This window comes from Cygnus atratus, chromosome 2 (genome assembly GCF_013377495.2).
Source record: "Cygnus atratus isolate AKBS03 ecotype Queensland, Australia chromosome 2, CAtr_DNAZoo_HiC_assembly, whole genome shotgun sequence".
In the NCBI taxonomy this organism is placed as follows: domain Eukaryota; kingdom Metazoa; phylum Chordata; class Aves; order Anseriformes; family Anatidae; genus Cygnus; species Cygnus atratus.
Genome location: NC_066363.1, coordinates 151,986,375 through 152,000,008, shown reverse-complemented (window position 1 = coordinate 152,000,008; position 13,634 = coordinate 151,986,375). Strand labels below are relative to the sequence as shown.

Genomic DNA, 13,634 nt, shown 5'->3' with positions numbered 1-13,634 from the left:
GAGAAGCTGTTACCTTAAATAATTACTTGGCAGTATTCTGCATAACTTTATTTGATTTCTGATCAAAGCTCTGATTTTTGTTCTGATCAAAGACCGATTTTCCTTAACTGTGTAGTTGGTTCAGACTGGATCGTACTGATGGTGGCTAAGTATTTCAGCTTTTTAATTAAACCAATCTGCAACTACTGCAAGTCCTTCTGCAGACATTATTCTTTTACTGAGCAAAGCAGGAAACACTCAGAAGAAAAGCTTAGGTAATTACATTAAAATGTGTTCCTTCTTCCCTAATTTAAATTTTCACCCCACAGAGTTTCTGCTGGTCTGCTAGAACATGGCAATAAAAGGTATATTCTTTGCCCCAACCCTGGGTACTATGCATAGTTATCTCCAGTTTTGAGAGATTTCAGGACGTTAAAGGTTCTACTTTCTGGGATCAACCAAAACTAGTGTATAGTATCTAATGCAAAACTAGAGTAAAAAAAGAGTAAAAAAACCTAGAGTTAAAAAAAAAAAAAAAAAAACTAGTTGTACCTGTCTCAACTTTGCCTTGGAACTAGGAAGGCTTCTAATAATTTTCACACTTCAATTTTCTTAACAAAGGCAGGCTTTTATTATTGACTGAAAAGAAATATGAAAGAGCAAATTAGGAAGCAACTTCACGTTTTAATAAACATTAAAAGCTTTCCAAATTTCCCTCTCTCTATAACCTTCCCCCACGACAAAAGATGACCACTAACATTTCTTTGATGACCAGGACAAAAGATGACCACTAACAAAACCAGTTCCTACAAACTGCCTGGTGATTCAATTGTTCTCAAAAGTCTAATGTTCTTGTCTATAATCCCGCTTTAAAAAGTCTAATTTTGTTATAAAAGTATTCATTACAGATCAATGACTCTAACTCAATGCTGGAGACAGAAATGCTGCCCATGTTCCTCCATACCATGAAGTACTTAACTGGACCACATCATTTTGGTCTCCTTTTGCAAGTCGGCACTGCGACAACAGGTGAAAATGCAACTGAATGCTCTTGAGCAAGTAGTCAATACTACAAACCTCTGGTTAGTCATATTCCCTCTTTAGCATTTTTCCTGCATTAAAAACTGGAAAGGATTAGAGCAGTGCTCATCCATTTTTGTGCAGTGCTGAGGATGAAATTTACACAACGCTGATACATTTACTCATTCCAGAATTGGAACTTCTGAGTTATCAGCCTTTTATCATAGTGATGGAAAACTATTTCTGTATTTCAGAGCATTTAGAAATAAAAACAATAATTAAAAGATCAGATGGCTAATTACCTGAAACAGGGAAAATTGGCCTTTAAACAAGTGAATTTAAGTGCATTGCTACTTAATAAAACCACAAGCTCATTTCTCTGATTGATGAAAAAACTGCTGCTCCTCTGAAGCCTGCATTTAAAATACACACTTAAGAGAAAAAAAAAAATCCCTTTTGGCTAATTATTAGAAGCTAGGATTACATTCATGGTTATACAATCAACACAAGCATTTATTCACTGAAATATGTCATTTTTTTAATTTCAGAGAGAGAGATGGATCATTTGAATCAATCAAGTAACAAAGATTACATTATAAATATGCTGTTATTTAGGTGATGTTGTAATTAACTGCTGTGGGAATTTTTTTCCAGTATCTCATTTCAGGAAAAATTTAACTGAAATTGTTCCGTAATTACTACCATAAAAATTGTGTTGATAAAGAGTAAGTTGAGCTATGATTAGCTATATTCATCCTCAGAGATCAGCTCTAAAAATAAAAATAAATAAATGGAACAAAATGAGGGAGAAATCATAGCTTTTTTTTCTTCCCTCATTCTCTCTGTAACTTTACACTACAGTTTTAAAAGATTTGGGACATACTTGGCCAAAACCAAATTGCATCCACAAAGCAAACAACTAATTGCTCATTTAAAAAGATTTTCTACTTCATTAGCTACCAGTTTACTTATTTTTAAGCACATAGTGTTTGTCTGCAACCTACTATAGAAACAGAGACTTGGGAAAATAATTTTATGAACAACTTGACATCATTTAGGAAGACTTTGAAATTTCTTTGGAAACTTTGAAAGACAGTACTATTAAGGTGTACTGGACATCTTCAACACAGAGTTATTAAAATTGGTAGCAATGAATGAGTTATGTCTTTCATACAAAGGCAAAAATCTCTTCTTGGTTAGATTCCAGACAAACTCCCCCAGGCCCCAGAAAGTAGTCAATTACAACTCTTGGTTTTGTGTTACAACCGCAGAGTGGTTAAATGGGGCTGAGATTTTCTTCCCGTCAACTGGTCTGATTTGGTAGAGTGACAAAATCCTGCTTGACAAACCTGATCTCCTTCTATGACAAAGTGACACGCTTAGTGGATGAGGGAAAGGCTATGGATGTGGTCTACCTTGACTTCAGTAAGGCTTTTGACACCATTTCCCACAACATTCTCCTCGAGAAACTGGCTGCTCATGGCTTGGACTGGCGTACGCTTCATTGGGTTAAAAACTGGCTGGATAGCCAGGCCCAAAGAGTTGTGGTGAATGGAGTTAAATCCAGTTGGAGGCCGGTCACTAGTGGAGTCCCCCAGGGCTCAGTACTGGGGCCAGTCCTCTTCAATATCTTTATCGATGACCTGGATGAGGGGATTGAGTGCACCCTCAGTAAGTTTGCAGACAACACCAAGTTAGGTACGTGTGTCGATCTGCTCAAGGATAGGAAGGCCCTGCAGGAGGATCTGGATAGGCTGGACCGATGGGCTGAGGTCAACTGTATGAAGTTCAACAAGGCCAAGTGCCAGGTCCTGCACCTGGGGTGCAACAACCCCAAGCAGAGCTACAGGCTGGGAGATGAGTGGCTGGAAAGCTGCCTGACCGAGAAGGACCTGGGAGTATTGGTTGATAGTTGGCTGAATATGAGCCAGCAGTGTGCTCAGGTGGCCAAGAAGGCCAACAGCATCCTGGCTTGTATAAGAAGCAGTGTGGCCAGCAGGTCTAGGGAGGTGATTGTCCCCCTGTACTTGGCTCTGGTGAGGCCGCACCTCGAGTACTGTGTTCTTCAGTTTTGGGCCCCTCGCTACAAGAAGGACATGGAGGTGCTCGAGAGAGTCCAGAGAAGGGCAACGAAGCTGGTGAGGGGTCTGGAGAACAAGTCTTATGAGGAGCGGCTGAGGGAGCTGGGATTGTTCAGCCTGGAGAAGAGGAGGCTCAGGGGTGACCTTATCACTCTCCACAGGTACCTTAAAGGAGGCTGTAGTGAGGTGGGGGTTGGTCTGTTCTCCTACGTGCCTGGTGACAGGACAAGGGGGAATGGGCTAAAGTTGTGCCAGGGGAGGTTTAGGTTGAATATTAGGTTGGAAAGGGTTGTTAGGCATTGGAATAGGCTGCCCAGGGCAGTGGTTGAGTCACCATCCCTGGAGGTCTTTAAGAGACATTTAGATGTTGAGCTTAGTGATATGGTTTAGTGGAGGACATGTTAGTATTAGGTGTGAGGTTGGACTGGGTGATCTTGGAGGTCTCTTCCAACCTAGACAATTCTGTGATTCTGTGAAAATCTCTCATTTACCTCTACATCAAACAACAAACAAACAACAAAGAAAACAAACAAAAGAATCAGGAACCTCCCACATGTAGTTAGTATTTTCTCCCTGGATTGTTTTGAGGTATCAACCATCAAAATCCTGCTCTAACCGACCTGAGCAAGAAAAAAGGTTGATGACCATGCATCTTAATAGAAGGTTCTGAGATCCACGATAAGCCATAATGACAAACAGAAAGAACATGCCTACCCTATTAACATTTTGTAAATATACTCCAAATGACTGCAGAAATGAAGAACAGAGGAACAAGTTAAAAAATATAAACCTGTCTATATCTAGGATATGTCTTATGTGAGCAAGAGAAGGTCCCAACTTCCTCAAAGTAAAACAACAACAAGAAAGTAAAATCTTTTTCCTTCCTGTGTCACGGTGTACTTTAAAACCTTGTAAATAAGTGAAGGCTACAAATAAAAGAGGGTAACAAACAGAAACTCAAACCTATTAGATTGCATCACTGTTTGAAAAATGGTACCTGTTGGGAGAATACAGATCTTCAAAAACTCTTGCATCATTCCTTGAAACGGACATCATGATACCTTACCCAGAGTCAGCCCTGAAAAGCATGACTTATCTTCTTGAAGCTTATTTGTCATGAGGAAATGATTTTTGAATTATTGCTTTCTCAAATTTTGGTAGTCTTTGCAGTAGTAATAGTTCAAAAGTAAGTAGTAGTTTAATAATGCTGCAATGCTTTGTTTGCAAAAAAAGTTGTGTAAAATGAGATCTAGTTTAAATGCCAAAAAAAGTTGTAAGTTTTAACTGAAAACACTAAAAATCAAATGACACCTTAGAGAAGACTTATTTTAAATTTTGGTTTATTTTATTGCTTAAATATAGATTGCACAGTGTGTTCTTACATTTATTGAACTGGTTCATTACATACAGTACAGAATATATGACCATCAGAACAACAGACAAATTAGCCCTACTCTGATTTTGGACAACAGGCTCTTTCTATTTTTTGAAATTAACAAGGAATTCATTTACTTTAAAAGTGACCCACTACCAAAAGGCATAATTTTTCAAAATGACACCATGGGAAAGAACTCAAAGCAAAAGCTGGCATACATTTGAACTGGATACCAATGTATAAACACTGTGACACTATGCAATGTGTTGCAGATAATACAGGGCCAGTATGCATATGGAGCTTCTAAGTTCTGCAACTTGTGTCAAGAACATAAAGAGGTAAGTGAAACAAAGCAACATTATTGTAAAACAGCACTCATTTGGTTTCATTCATCATCATCATATTAAAACAGCTTTCAAAACAATACATTTTACATTGACTCCCATCTTCCAGCTGTCTAAAATGGCCAGAGTGAACCAGTTATCAACTTACAGACTCCCTGAATTTCCAGAAAGGAAGAAATTAAATATCATGTGAACACAGAGTGTTACAAGCTCTTCAGTCCCTGCACAATACCTGCACAACACCTGCATTTCCCAAACAAAGCTAGATTGAACATTGAAAACATGGAAACCTATGATTTTCATAAATGATACTTCATAGAACAGAACAGAAAATGAAATGCTGGATTCAGTTATTTTCACATGCAGCATTCATGCAACAGAATTCAATTACTGAAACAATCCTGTATTTACAGCACAGTCTGCATACTGCAGGAGTGCAAACAGAAGTACATTCTTTATTTCTGATTCTTTAGACTTTTTTTTGTACAAAAGTGCACAGTGTTATTCTTAAAAATGACAGTGGATAAGTGTTTTACATTGTAACTCTAGGTTAGATTTACTCTTTAAAAAATTACACTTTTCATATAGGCCAAAAAGCTATTACATTTTACTGTAAAAAAAAAAAAAAAGTGAAAACTAAAAGCTAGGGTGACAACGAGTCCTAATTATGTGTAGACTGTGGTCTGATCAGGCTGATACGCTGCAGCAGTAAAAATCACAACGGAATGCTGTAGATAAGGGGCTGTTTCGTCATCCACTAACAGCTGTGATTTCACTGTTAAACTGAAAAGAAGGTCTCAATTACCTTTTGAGTTTTGCGAATGCTTTCTGAAAGTATCAGCATGTTATCTCATAGGTTTAAGTAGCTGAAATTTCGCTGTTGTCACATTAAACTTTTAAGAGTAGTCTAGTGGAATGCTTACTGTACTACAGTTCAAAAACCTACATATCTGTTTTACAGTAGGTTTGCAAATGCCCCAAACAGTCAGCAAATTAGCTGGCCTACTTGACAAAAAAATAACCATTCAGCTCGTAGACTTATGCAATCAAAATTAATTTAGATCGGGACTTCTGAAGGTCATCTAATCAAGCCCCTGCTCAAAGCAGGGCTAACCAAAGTTAGACCACTTTGTTTGTGGCCTGATCTTTGTTTATATAAATGCTGGCTACTTCAAATGTCTGACATTTGAGACTGTTCATTCACGTTTGTGTTGCTTCAGATTCAGATAGACTAAGGGACTTCAAGCTTGTGATTCACAGCATCAGCTATTACTGCCTTTTTCTTTTTACCTGCAGAATTTAGTGAGTCAAAGACAGCCTTGACAATTATCATCAAAAGCTCACTGATTTACTGTATCAGTTTTATTTTATTTACATTTGAATAGTATACTCAGATACATAAACCTATGAAAGTCAGCACATTTTCCTTATATCTAGAAAGATCAGAGAAACGAAACAAAACCAGACAAACAGATGCATCTCTAAAAAAATGCTTTTGCTTGAAAACACATGTAACAAATTCCTGGTCTTTAAACAGTTTCATCCATTTTTCTTTCAATTTCTAAAACATCATTAAAAAAGCTGTAATAAATGACAGAGAAATATCCCATAGAATATAATTGTAGTTTCTGTATTTATGATTTAAAATGCCCTCAGTTTATTTTTTGCTATACTAAATATATTTCTCATGTATTTATACTAAAACAGAGTAAAATACTACTGCATTTTCAAAAGTACAGTCTGTAAACTATACACTTTAAGACGTGAAAAATATTGCACAATTCAGTGTTTCAAGAGGAAATTTCTCCTCTCTTACGTAAAGCAGTAGCTCTCAGCAAGAAACACAGGACATATACTGGAGTGTATTTAGAGTATATATCTAAAAGGCATATTATGTTATGCATTAGAACTACCTAACAAGTGTCCATTCTTTCATTTACTGTACTTGAACACATGTAAGGTATTTTTTTTTATCCATATATTCCAAAATAAACAAGTTAACTAACTGTAACAGCAGGAACAAAAGGGAGCTAGGCCGGCGCTCCACTGTTACATATATTAAGATGAAACAAGCCAAAAGCATTTAGATACATGACTGAGGAGTAGAGGAAAAAAAATAAAAAGGAAAAAAACTTTATAAGGTTCTTCAATTACATTGACTCGAATTAAAGGAATTTACAGAAATACAGATTCCTAGAATAACTGAAATATTCATATACATGGCAAAACGTGTTATATATCTGACTTGTACATGTACTGAAACACGAAAATGAAGAAACGTTAAATGAAAACCTCACTTAAAATATATTACAGAAAAAAATAACAGCAGAGATTCAAGAGTTTGGCGAAAGTAATCTGGTTTTGGCTCATATTCGTTATTATTTTAAATTTAGCTTAAATGAAAAACAATAAAATTTGAAAACTCATCTTGCTCTTTCTATTGTACTCTACTCTAAATAATTTCCAGCAGACTTCAGAAGACACTTAATACACACAAAGATCTGGAAACTTCATCTCATAGACTGGAACAGATTGGTAATGAGCATGTCCAGCAGTAACGGTCATTGTTCCCGAGGGGCTAGGTGGAGGACTGCACGAGAAGAACAATCAACATATATAATTATACAGATAGTTTTTTTTTCTAATAACTTTATACACTAATATTTAAGAAACAAAAATGATCTGTTTTTTTCCCCTCAGTATTTTATCCTGTTCCTGAAATTCTAATGACATTATCATGCCTCAGTTTTTAATGGTACTCTTTTCTAAATAAACATATCAATGATGTTACAGAATTACAAAACTGAATTTTATTACTTACAAATATTATTTACACTGCACCGAAGATGTGCACAAACTCTCTACAATAATGCCGTGTAACACTTTGGTTGTTCAATTTCTAATTACTTTCTCAAACAAATGTAACTCTGGGAAGACAATAACGTCCCTTAATACCACTGATATAAATAAAAATAATGTAAGAATGCAAGTATAAAAATATTTCAAATTTGTTAAAATGCAATCATAATATCATAAAAGCTCTTCATATTGCTACAATCAGGGGGCAGTTATGTTCTCTTTGATAAACTCTTGAAAAATTTGAATTGATCAATTATACTTTGAAGAGGCATTTATACATGTAGGATTTATGCTATTGCATGGTTTCTGGATAATTTCCACTACCTAAAAGATTCAAAATAACAACAAGAAAGTCAAAGTGACTCTTTAAGACTACTGTTGTCAGATAAGTCAATTATCTTCTGCCTATTACATGTGTTTAAGAACACTGTAACATGACCACCTGAACGTAATCACGATTGTTTTATAACTCATTTTTCATTCACCATATTCTTCTTGCATAAAGCCTTACCGAACGGTGAGTTCCAGTATCTGTGCAAGTCTATCATGAAGCAAGTTTGCCTGGAGTAAAAAAAATTAATAATTAACTACTGCATCTTGAACAAAGCTAAAATTAATGTGACAGGCCATACTCAGTGTGTTTCACATTGCTACATGGCAAATCTAGGCAGCATTTCCAATTTAGATTTAATTTCCCACTGATCCAAGGATTCTGAGCCCTGAAGAGGCATGTGAAATTGAGTGAGCCTGCCTTGGAACGCAAGGTATTATATAGCAGATTTTATTGTTGAGGATAGGAGTTACGTCATTATATACTTTGAATAATTAAATGTATAAATACTGCTCCGTTTATCCCAGGATGAAATAGACTGTGAATCTAGGTTTCAAAGACAGTAAGGATAACATTGAGATGAAGAGCGCATAAGATTTCCAATCCTTTCCAAATGGTGTAGGAACAGCAAAAAGTATACTTTTATAACTGGAATAACTGGAATTTCCCAACATAGATAATTATTACTGCAGAGACGATAGCTGAAGACAAAGAACTGAATGCTATTCTTTAGCAACAACAGCAACAATGATACAATATTATAAATCATCTTTAGCCAGCATGTCTCTATAAATGCTTATGCTAGTATCTTCACTACTGTATAACATATTGTAGAAACTCACTTTGGTTTCACATTGTGCTGCAATTTCTTCAAATGGTGCTTTTTGGAACTTTTCAATCACAAGACGCCTTTTTTCTTTTTCTTGTTCTTCAAGTCCATTGTTATCTTAAAAAAAAAAAGGAAAAAATATAAATGTAATTTTGCCTATCAAGTACACGTGATTTAAAACTCTCAGTGTTTTGTCTTCATTTACATTGTGTTTTTAAAACAAAGTGCACTGCAGAAGCAAACAAGCACTGTATTTGAAGTGATGCAACCATACCCAAACAAGCTGTCAGCTGTCACTGCTTCTAAAGCAAAATGCTGATACAATTTCATGGAGCTGGTTTGAGGATGCCAGCTCTGCCCCTGACTCACAATGTGCTTTAATCACTAGGACAGTCAGCCCTACATCTCAGTCAGATGCATCATCTGGACTCCAGACTGCAATTCTCACTCACTGCATCCAGGTTCAGCTTCAAGAGAAAAGAAGGGAGTATCCTCCCTCCCAGCATCACACAGACATGACGGCAGGATTATTATTACTTTTTTTTTTTTAATCAGAATTTGGGAAAAGTGAGTTATACCTCCATAGGCTGAGTGAACAACAGCTGGAACTTCTCAGCATCTAACAAATTAAAGTACTTCAGCAATTAGCTTTGGAAAACAGTCAGACTGAATTACTGTTTAAAATGTCCGTGTCCAATCCCTGTTTTTGACAAAATTTTGGTGGACTGGACAACATTAATTAGTAATTACTTATAGCAGTATGAAATAAGGAAATTTTAATTCCAAGTTCTACTAGCTGGATCACTGTTCAGAAGAATCTTCCTCTAAACACAGCAAATACATTTGTATCAGTACACTAACTCAGAAACTGAGTGTTTTTCAAGTCTTACAAATCTGTTTCCTGAATGCGCTGAAGACCTAAAAATCTGTTCTTAATAAGTAAAAAAATATTTAAGTTCATTTATAAATAATCACTCAACAGAATTTGAAAATCTCACATTATTTATAGCTTGGTCTGTAAGGGCAAATTTAATAGATGATAGGCACTTCCAGATGGTTTTATTCAGTCACATTAGCTTCAGAGAATGAACTCACAAAAATTATCAAAATCTCATTTCAGATATTCAGAAATAAATGGCTGAAATTTTAAATCAGTTTACTAGCTGATGAGAAACAAATGTAGTATTTTAATTATGTTATTCTGGCAACATGTTCTCCCTAGTAATTCCACAGTAATCTAGAAGTATGCTGTTAAACACAATTGTAATAAGTCTTACCAATCGCTTTCTTCAAAGCTTCAAAGGTGATTTCTTCAGTATTATCAACCTAAAGACAAAGATACAAAATACCTTAAACCTCACTAGCACAAACTTCGAAAAACTGTGGAATGCAATAAATACAGAAGGGCAAAATAGCTAAAAAACATGCTTTACCTTACAAATTTCTAATAGTTTTATCAGTAGTTTCTATAAAAAACAGTCCATTAATTCTTAGCCATTGGAATGGTTGGCAGTTCTTTGCAAGCAACTATCTTTGTATATTGAGAACTGATATTGCCAGATCCACTTAAAGCCAATCAGCCTATTTATTTATTACAAACCTTTTTCTAGATACCAACAACAGATCAAAATAATCATTCAGACTGAAGTTTTCTGTCCTAAAAATCATGATTATTTATTGAGGAAATTTTTTATAAAGTGAGATCAAAGAAAACATTCCAACTTTCTGGTCAAGATGCTCTATAACAACTAATACTTTGGAAAAGGAATTTTGGTGGAACTCTCCTTTGCGTCAGGAATACACTTATGTTTCTTGTACTGTAAACCTCAGTATTGATTCTTAAGACATCTGTTGAGAATAATAACAATTCCTTCCTGAGACTAGTTGAACTATCAGCAATGTGATACTAAAATACGAGTTGGTGGTTGAGAGTAGAGTAGAAAATTTTTATTGCATTAGACTAACTTTGTACCAGTATGGACTCCAAGAAATTTGGTGTTTATGTTGTAAGCATTGGAGCTAAAGGGCTGTTCATAACAAACTACGTCTGATGCACTGAGAAAATCTGTTAATTTACCAATATGAATACCCATTTGCTTCTGTAGATGTACCTCACTAGGGATTGCTTATGGCTGCAAAATTACCAAAAATGCATGAACATTTATCTGCAGAGCTCCATCTCATGGATCTTTGTGCTTCATTTCTTTACATGGTGTTTCTGTATCAAGAAGTCTTTTGTTACAGTGAAACCACCGTGACAATATTAGGGAAGAATGCTTGGACAGGAGAACAGGGTACAGCTGAATATAACATAGTTTTCTCAGCTTAGCCTAAATTATTTTAATTCTTCAAAACTAACTATGTGTAAATATTCAGCGCCCGTATTTTTCCTTATAAACTCTAATTGGATTTAGGATGTTCTAATATAACTTAAGATGAACGATCTGTAAGGTATCAAGATGTTGTATCACCTGGTTCAGAAGACTCTTTGAATTCCTTTCGTTTGTTAATTCATTGACTTGATCTACTGTAAATGAAAAAGCCTTAACAAATAGTAGCTTTGCTTTTATATCAAGCATTATTTGAGGAAGTGCAGCTGTAAATGATACTTTTCTAACAAATTTTATTGCAGTAGCATTGTATTCTCTACCTCTGAATACGTTAATAAACAGCAAAAAAAAACAGCAAAAAATTATTAAACAGCAAAAATTAATAAACATTAATAAAATCTACTTTTAGTCAAATATTCGTTGATAGTGCTAGAGACAGAGTACTCAGGTTTTGAAATAATCACGTTTTATATGATTTATATTTGGTAAATATTGTTTATTGCAGCCTTTCCGATTTCTTAACAGCTGTAATGTTTTCTGATATCAGCTAGCATTATATCTGGCTATAGGACTAGCTGCTTTCACAAATGCTTTCCACTTAGAAAAGGAGATACCTACAGAAGAGTCCATCTTCCTAAACGGGATTCGCTAACAGCCTTGTCACAATGAGAAACTTCAACTGTGCTGACAATTATGTTTGCGTTGTATATTATAATAGGTATTTTAAGGATAAACAGTCTTCACACAGTCCTCAGACAGTGTAGAAACAATACCCTATATCATCAATACTAAAGTTTAAATGAAAAAAAAAAGGTACTTTATGAATCATAAAGCTTTATTCTACTTTTCTTTATTGTTTATGTGTGGTGTAAGTTAAGGATATTACAGTTACTAATTTACACAGCAAGAGACTCAGATTTAACACCCTCATGGACTTTTTCCCTGCTCTTAAGCTATAACCAGCATACCATCTTACGTTGTAGGTGGCCAAAAATAGCAACTATAATGGAACAATAATTAGCAAAAAATTACAGAGCACCATTGCAGAAGGAAAGTTTTGCAAATGCTTGTGAATTAGATATCAAGGTGTAATCAGCAAATCAGAAAATACCATTTTCTCCTCAGCACGATAAAAAAAAATGGAAAGACACTGTTAAGCGATTAAAGGAAGAATTTTTCATTTCACGTCTTTCTGATGAATAAGATTCTTGTTTTTAGAAGATACAAACAGTAACTCATCATCCAAAAGACACTGTACTGCTTTCAACTGAGAATGCAAAGATTTTAATTCATCTAAAACTGCTATATCCTGTTCCATAAATGGCTATAGATCAATGTTTAAAATAACTTAATGACTTGAAATCTGAAATGAGACTCTCTCATTCATTTTTATATTCAAGAGAGAATTCTTCAATCATATAACACATGAAATTTAAAAGAGCATCATCCCTATTAGGAATATTGACTTTCTTCAGAAAGCAAAGAATTGTGATGATCTTGCTTATTTTGAATTTTGTTTGTTTCTCCTGAACTTTTATCTAGTTTATCTGTATCCTTGTTAATGCAGAAGTGAACACAGAATATCACCTGAGGTATCAGCAGCACAAAGGAATAATAAAGATGTAAAACACAATCACTTCTGTCAGTTAATTCTAAAAGAAGGCTTGCTCCTTTGCAATGGCAATAACATAATACTGCATTTTTTTAAAACTAATATTCAGCTTGACTCTGTCCACAGATGCTGTTTCAAGTCCCTATCTGATTTTTTTCTCTTTATGATACCAATGGTAGGATTCATCTGCAGACTCAAACACCTCAATTACAACAGCAAATCTTCTTTGTAGCCAGAAGAAATCTGATTCATTAAAAAAAAAAGACACAACAAAAAAAAACAACAAACAGCAGAGCTTTGAGAAAGATTCACTAGAAAGAAATGGAAATTTATTTTAATAAATACTTCAAATGAGGTGTCAAAAGATGTGGGATGATTTTAATTATAACATAGTTTTCATGGGAGGTAATTAGCATCAGCTCTTGTACCCTATACATGAACCTTTTGTTTCTACTCCTTTCCTTCCTGTGACTTTACAGTATTGTGTGTGTGATTGTGTAACACTGTGGTGTAAGTAACCTGCCTAGTCTTCACCTGCCCGTCTCAAAGACATTCTTAAATCTGTCAGCCCCACGTTGAAGATGACCACCCTCAGGGATGCTTCAAATGATGTACGGATACACATTCAGGAATTTTATTTAATCCCTCAAAATGCAAAGAAAATATTTTACTTAGAATATTCACTAATAAAATATTAGTGGTTTGGCATATTTATGTATTGCTACCCCATAGTCTGCAGTACTATTTGTAAAAATTATAATGAAAAAATTGTTCACATTTTCATACAGCAAGATCAGTATCAGTGTGTTTGACAACACACTTCTACAAGTACAGGAATTAGAAAAAAACATATCAAGAAAACATTTAAGATTGC

General features: G+C 35.0%; 1 protein-coding gene across 14 annotated transcripts in view; it reads right to left on the bottom strand.

Annotated features, from left to right (window-relative positions):
- Nucleotides 1–4,406: 4,406 nt before the first annotated feature.
- The window catches only part of EFR3A (EFR3 homolog A), an 80,502-nt gene continuing 71,274 nt past the window's right edge, over nucleotides 4,407–13,634 (bottom strand). For 11 of the 14 annotated variants that reach the window (XM_035556220.1, XM_035556224.2, XM_035556228.2 and 8 more), the window contains 4 exons: nucleotides 10,096–10,144; nucleotides 8,832–8,935; nucleotides 8,170–8,219; nucleotides 4,407–7,389 (listed from right to left, as the gene is read on the bottom strand). In XM_035556220.1, the coding sequence (XP_035412113.1) occupies nucleotides 7,284–7,389; nucleotides 8,170–8,219; nucleotides 8,832–8,935; nucleotides 10,096–10,144 (309 nt within the window). In that variant the 3' untranslated portion in view covers nucleotides 4,407–7,283. The remainder of the gene's footprint in view (nucleotides 7,390–8,169; nucleotides 8,220–8,831; nucleotides 8,936–10,095; nucleotides 10,145–13,634) is intronic. The other 3 variants (XM_035556232.2, XM_035556233.2, XM_035556218.2) reach the window with 1 other exon arrangement.